General features: G+C 42.8%; 1 protein-coding gene across 1 annotated transcript; it reads left to right on the plus strand.

Moving 5' to 3' along the window:
• Positions 1 to 624: 624 nt before the first annotated feature.
• LOC110534419 (fibrinogen gamma chain) lies at positions 625 to 6748 on the plus strand. Its single transcript, XM_021619279.3, has 9 exons — positions 625 to 743; positions 869 to 916; positions 1411 to 1594; positions 2006 to 2090; positions 2526 to 2656; positions 3296 to 3429; positions 3710 to 3894; positions 4833 to 5110; positions 5415 to 6748. The coding sequence occupies exons 1-9, from the start codon at positions 681 to 683 to the stop codon at positions 5603 to 5605; spliced, it is 1299 nt and encodes a 432-aa protein (XP_021474954.1). The 5' UTR covers positions 625 to 680; the 3' UTR covers positions 5606 to 6748.
• The last annotated feature ends 241 nt before the right edge of the window (positions 6749 to 6989 follow it).

Raw genomic sequence — 6989 nt, forward strand, 5'->3', positions numbered from 1 at the left:
GTCAATGTTTGTCTATGGAGATGGCATGGCTGTGTGTTCGATTGTATACAGCTGTCAGCAACAGGTGTAGCTGAAATAGCTGAATCCACTCATTTGAAGGGTTGTCCACATACTGTTGTGTATATAGTGCATCACTCTTGCCACAAAAACAGCCAAAGGGTAGAGGACTGTAACTTGAGGAGTGATTGCGGTCCTAAAATAACCTTAAAGGGGGCACACAAATTATAGACCTTTTATTTAGAAAACACTCTAATATAATATCTAATGTAGTATCTTGTCATATGTTTTATACTGGTTGGATTGGAATTTGCAAGGTAATGATATGGCATGATTGACCCAGTGTTGTTTTGACCCCAATGAAGTTCACCACGCAAGCCTGCTGCCCACGACTTTCCCTGTGAGCACAAAGCCATGGAAGGAACCACACCAAACCTGTTAATCAAATCTGTTAATCAATCCCTGTCACATCTGGGAAATGACAAGTAGTAGGACATTTGAGTCACAACGTTGTTGAGTCATCTACTAGGACATGAGTTGGATGACCCGGTTCTGTTTACACGCGGACCCCTTATCTGCAACAAAAAGGAGGACCTTGATCGGATAAATATACCATCAGGGGCCAGAGGCTCTTCATTCTCCAACTGGACAACACCACAACTGGTGTACCAAAGGCTAGTAACATGGCTCCTTCCCTTTTGTCCACAGCCGCAGGCGTTCTTTTGCTGTTCTCCCTCTCCTCCGCAGTAAGTGTCACATTTCAGTGAGCCTGTCTGAATTGAGCGTGTTCTCGTAAACAGTGTTCTGCAACAAGAGATACAGTGGCATCTACTAAGATTACAGACTGTGCTGTTTTGCTTCTGTTCCACAGCAAACGAGGGGAGACTATTCCGAGGACTGCACACCAAGGGACGGATTTGTAAGTATGATTGTAGATGGATGCGCCCAGGTCCTCTACTCGTTAAGCGGTGTGTGTTCAGGAAGAAATTATCCCGTCTCGCTATTTCATCCTCTTTGTGCCGAATACTTATTGACATTGTTATTTAGATGGATTTGTTGCTGAATGATATTCCTCTTGCGCATTATGATATGTAGTTAATGCTGGGACATTACAACCAATTTAGTGGGTGCCTCTTCAAAGAACACACGTGATTAAACCTTTTCTAGTTTCTTTCAATCCAATGAGGTTTTCCAATACTCACACACCCACTGTCACAATATAGCAATATATTGTAAATATGTGTCCCCAATGGCACTCTATTCCAATATAAAGTGCTCTACTTGTGACCAAAGAGCAATGCGCCCTGGTCAAAAGGCAGCGCACTATAAAGGGAATAGGGTGTCCTTTGCGACACAGACATATCTCTCACAGAGTGTTAAAATGAAAGCATCTGTGTTCTGTGCCTGTTGTAGGGCAAGTACTGCCCGACGACATGTGGCGTGGCTGACTACCTCAACAGGTACAAGCCGGTGGTGGACAAGGACCTTGATGAAATGGAGGACATCCTGGGTAGAATAACCAACCTTACCACTGGGGCCACGGAGAAAGTCACCTACATGAAGGATTCGGCAACACAACATCAGAAGTCTGGTGGAGGTGATTGACTTTTCTGTATCTTTGGTTACTTGACTGTGTTAACCTGGCTAACACAAAAATGAGAAAAAAAAATCAACACTATTAGATGTGGTGCTAAGAAGTGGAGGAGTCAGTAGCAGAAAAGTCCAAACTTTAAAGGAATACATCAATGTGGCACACTCCGCTTTTCATTGCTACGGGATTTGATTTTATATCACTTCACAAACGGTTTGTCTCGAACCTTCATCGGGGTTGTGTTCAATAGGGAGAAAACATTTTGAAACAGAGTGAATCCGGGAGGTAGTGTCTGAACTTTCTACAGTTTGCCCTACTGAAGACACCCAGGTGTTAGGCTCATTTTAAAAGAAGTATAGACTCTGGCCACTCATTTAGGTTACTGTAACTGAAGCAGGTATTGTGATTGTTCCGCAGACGTCCACTACAAAAGGTCAGCGAGCATACTGGATGATGTCCTGCGCTTCGAGAAGACCATCGTCTCCCAGGAGGAGCAAATATAGTAAGTCCTTCTTTTAAACCATTTTTAAATTATTATTTTTTTTTTACATCAGAATCTAATTTGGTCTCAATTCACTTACAATTGGACTCAGAACTTTTCCTTAGTAGAGCAATTCACTTCTGGAATTGATTGGGATTTAGTTGGAGTTGACCCCAATGCTTGTATGTCTCTCAGCGGCTAAAGCTGGTTGAAACCATTCAATGACATCATTACAAACAATCATTCCCTGCTGGGGACGAATTACCTGCTAAAATTGGAAATACCCGGACTAAGTAAGGGTACAAGTGTCAAATGCTGTGTACTTCAAACGCATTGATAGTCAAATCACACACCCGCTGGCTGACCTACGATATAAACCGCAATCTAAGTTTATATCCAAATCACCTGAGAAACATTATCCGTCTGTTCCCCCCCCCCCCCCCCCCTTCTGCTCAGTCAACTCCAGGGGATGCTGGAATCCAATAAGAAGAGGATGTTAGACCTCAAACAGATGTCCATTCAGCTGGATCAGAAATGCCAAGATCCCTGCAAGGACACCGTGGAAATCAAACCCATTACAGGGAAAGGTAAAAATCGACAACGTTCTGTAGGTCGTTCCCCATTTCATCAGAGAGGTTGCTCAATCCTGCTCCTGGAGAAATCGCTCTACGTACCCATCATTTGTCCTTGTTGCTTGTTTAGTCAGAAGTGAATCAATGGCATCAATCAATAGAGGCTGAGACGATTTATCCCAATCCAGTTATATGGATGCACTTTAGCAATGGTTAATGAATTCATTTGTTTATATCACCTGTTGGCATTTCTAAGTGATATTCTTTAAGTAAGGGGTATCAATCCAGTTATATGGATGTACTTTAGATTAGTTTAATGAATTACTTTGTCATTTATTGGCATTTTATAAGGGATTCTTCCATAAATAGGTATACTGTAGCTTTCATTTAATTGAAATGATCAAAAATGGCTGTTAATAAATGCCACAATCCCTCATTACCAGGGACAAGGGACAATAAATCAACAATGCTCAAGATCATAAGAACATAATCAGCAATGTAATAGAGCCAGAGCTCATTTCCATCTGTAGTCCAGGAACAGGCTAAAAACACTACAAAAAACATTGTGCATAGCGCATTGCCTTATGGGAACAGTAATCTTTGTTATTAACACGTAACAACATGGTCATGGCATGTCGTTTTCCCCCGTATTAGATTGCCAGGATATTGCCAACAAGGGGGCCAAAAGCAGCGGTCTGTACTACGTGAAGCCACTGAAGGCTAAGGAGCAGTTCCTGGTCTACTGCGAGATCGACAGCTTCGGCCGCGGCTTTACCGTCCTGCAGCGGGTACGTGTGTTCTTCCCTTGCAAGTGACACGTAGCATATCCATTATGGTTGGCCCATGCAGGATTCAAACCCCCAACCCCACCAGGCTCCAACCCACTGAGACATTGGAAGTTGGAACCAGGGTTGGGAGCAATTCCATTTCAGTTATTTCAGATACTAAACATTCCAATTGGGATTTCAGTTCCCGGATTGACTAAAGTGAAATGGTATTGACCCACACCCGATTGGAACCACATATTGTATTATTGCCATAACCACCGTCCAACATATATCTCCACAGAGACGTGATGGCAACGTGGACTTCAACAAGGACTGGATCCAGTATAAGGAGGGCTTCGGCTACCTGAGCCCAGATGACACCACCGAGTTCTGGCTGGGCAATGAGAAGATGCACCTGCTTTCCACCCAGTCCTCCATCCCATACGTGTTGAGGATCGAGCTCACCGACTGGCAGGGCAACAAGAAGTACGCACTACTAAGTTCTCTACTAAGGCTACTACTAGTGCACACTTAGGGCCTACATTCACCCTCTCCTGAATAGAAAATGGTGTTCAAAATGTAGTGGGAACAGCTCAAAGTCTTATCCCAGCAGGTAAAACTGGTTGCAATGATCACTGCAACCCGTTGTAAGGCCGTTATAATGACATCATTGCAACCATCTTGACCCACTGGGATGCTTACTAATCCAATTCTGTGGTGTCTAGGTTTCATGCTATAGAAATGCTATAAATACCAGATTTTGCTATTATCAATTCCCCCTCAAAGTTATTGGGGGCTGGGCACCATTGGTCTTGCCTATATGACACATTTACTCGCGCAATTCTCTCCACTAAATTAATGAAATATTTCAGCAAGTCAAATTTTCACTTCGTCCTTAATGTCATTAAGAGACTATGTTGACATTTGACTTAAGTGGAAGTTAGGATTTGCCCCTTTTAATATATTTAGTCCTGAAATATTTAGTGCCATTTAGTGCTATTTTATATGATGAATTGTTGGAAATAAGCAGCGGTAAGCCTTCTCTTTGGTGAGGTGTCTAACTTAAAAAGAATATGTTTCTCCACACATCTCAAACCTCTGGACTTTAGTTTGTGGAATAGATTTTCTGGTGCCAAGTTACATAGCTGAAAGAACTGACCTCCACAATCAAAGCAACAAACTTCATGACACTGGTTTTTGGAGGCCATGACCCAAGCCGTCAGGATAGTATGCTGCATTTTAAATGAATATTTTGTGGCCTGTGTGGTCTAGTGCTTTGTGCAGCGGACCCCAGTACACACACCACAGTAGGCATGGGTTCAAATGCCTTCCTGACCTGCGCCGCTCATGCTTTTCTTGTCTTATTTATTCAATAAAACCACACGAGTAAAAAAATATAGAATGTATTTCTTTTCTTTCTTTAGGCATGCCGACTACGCCATGTTCAAAGTGGGTCCGGAAGTCGACATGTACCGTCTGACCTACGCTTACTACTTCGGCGGTGACGCGGGTGACGCGTTTGACGGCTTTGACTTTGGCGATGACCCCAGCGACAAGTTCTACACGTCTCACAACGGCATGCAGTTTAGTACCAGCGACAAGGACAACGACAAGTTCCAGGGCAACTGTGCTAAGCAGGACGGCTCCGGTTGGTGGATGAATCGATGCCACGCCGCCCACCTCAACGGGAAATACTACCCGGGTAAGGACACACATACGTACACAGACACGTGCGCACTCTCACACACAGACACATGCACGTTCTTGCGTTTTTCTGTTTTTCTTTGAAAGAATACTACTCTCCAAGTAACATGAACCATACTATAGTTATACATTTATGCAAGTCACTACCAACCTATACCAATGTCAGTTTTGGGGTTTGTCTGACATTTTTACTGTTACCTTTCCGAGAAGGCCACATTTAGGAGTAGGCCCAACACTGTGATTTTCTTACTTGTAACAAACGTTTCATTGACACTTCTCTCTTTCCGTCTTTCCATCCCTAGGTGGGAAGTACACGGAGAAGGACGCCGGCGAGTCAGGCTACGACAATGGCATCATCTGGGCCACGTGGCACAGCCGCTGGTACTCCTTGAAGGAGACTACCATGAAGATCATCCCCACCAACAGGATCACGGCGGGGGACGGACAGCAGACCGGAGGGGTCAAACAGTTTGGAGGCCTGGGAGACAACTAAAACACATACTGTGTCCTGAGAAAGTTCAAGGAAGCTCGAACTTCCTTGAATTTTGCCGGGCACAGATTAAGCCAAGTCCTAAAACGCACATGGAGAATCTCTATTAAACATGTAGTCCAGGACTAACTTTAGGCCTAATCTGTGTCTGGGGAAAAGGCCCTCTGTCTTGTAACTTTTTTTTATTGGTTCGATCAATTTCGTTTTTTTGCCCTCTTGCCTAAAATATTGTCTATGATCAAATCGCTGTTGTTGGACCTTGGAAGATTGGTTCAACTTCTTCTATTTAGCACCATCTTAGAACAAACTTGATCTACTGTCTATGGAGAATAATTAGATCTGGTTGGTTTAAACAGTGAATAAATGTTGTATTTGTCTACATGTAAGATGTATTTTGTGCTGGTTTTAGATACCCCTGCAACGACTACATGATCTAAGACAGGGTTTGAACCTGGGTGGTCTGAAAGCCATAAGACTGTGTAAGCCCTCTAAGCTAAAAGCCAATACCTCAGGGAGATAACACACGTCTTCAGGTCTCAGGCCAAGGTGCCAAATCACCTCAAATAGCATTTAAAAAGACCATGCCAATTTCTTCATTGTACTTTCCCTGATATCCATTCCTGGTACCACTTGTAATTGTTCTAAATGTGATAAATGATACCCACATTTATATGATATACATTTCATTTAGAAATCGAACAAGCAGTAAATGATGAATTGCACATAGGCATCGGATGATAAATGAAATAACCATGGAAGTTGGTGGCGGCATTGAAAGGATTTTAAATAGAAGGCTCTGTGCTGGGAGGACCAAACTCAATCAATTCGTTCAACGATTTTTAGAAGCTATTCTGATTCACTGCTATTTTGAAGTTCTTGGAAATCATCTATTGGAAGTTCTTTGAACCAATATTCAAATGGCCTGGTTTGAATTCTGAGAGGATGTGTCAACGGGGAAACAAACTGACGCTATTAGGTAGGAATGTTAAGTAGGAATTGACCGTATTAAAGAGGGTATGTGTGTTTTGCCCACCAAATCCAGGGTCATGTTCAGTATGGACAAAACGTTCTGAGACAGAGTGAAACTATTACAAATCCTGTTGTGTCCTTTATGCTGTTCTATTACAAAAGAAATACCTACCTGAACATACGACTCAGTCAATCTTTTCTTTCCTACAACACCAACAGTACAGGAATTAGAACCTATACTTTTGTTGTCCCATTGGTGCGTGGCATTATCAAGACAAATGTTCTCCATTCATGTTTTGAGAAGAACATGTTGTAATCATTGTCACGTGATTTACTTGACTGTGCATGGACAAAACCATGTTTGGATGTCAGTCGGTAGATGTGGCACAATGACCAAAAAGCCTCTGAGGCTCTCGCT

The sequence above is a fragment of the Oncorhynchus mykiss genome, chromosome 10, assembly GCF_057628025.1.
Source record: "Oncorhynchus mykiss isolate SJ-2025 chromosome 10, ASM5762802v1, whole genome shotgun sequence".
NCBI lineage: Eukaryota > Metazoa > Chordata > Actinopteri > Salmoniformes > Salmonidae > Oncorhynchus > Oncorhynchus mykiss.

What these genes read in the sequence shown, in the direction of transcription:
- LOC110534419 (XM_021619279.3), top strand. Translation starts at nt 681, where the DNA reads ATGGCTCCTTCCCTTTTGTCCACAGCCGCAGGCGTTCTTTTGCTGTTC. An exon ending in TGTTCTCCCTCTCCTCCGCA is followed by an intron (nt 744 to 868) that starts GTAAGTGTCACA and finishes TCTGTTCCACAG; the next exon opens with CAAACGAGGGGAGACTATTC. An exon ending in GACTGGCAGGGCAACAAGAA is followed by an intron (nt 3,895 to 4,832) that starts GTACGCACTACT and finishes TTCTTTCTTTAG; the next exon opens with GCATGCCGACTACGCCATGT.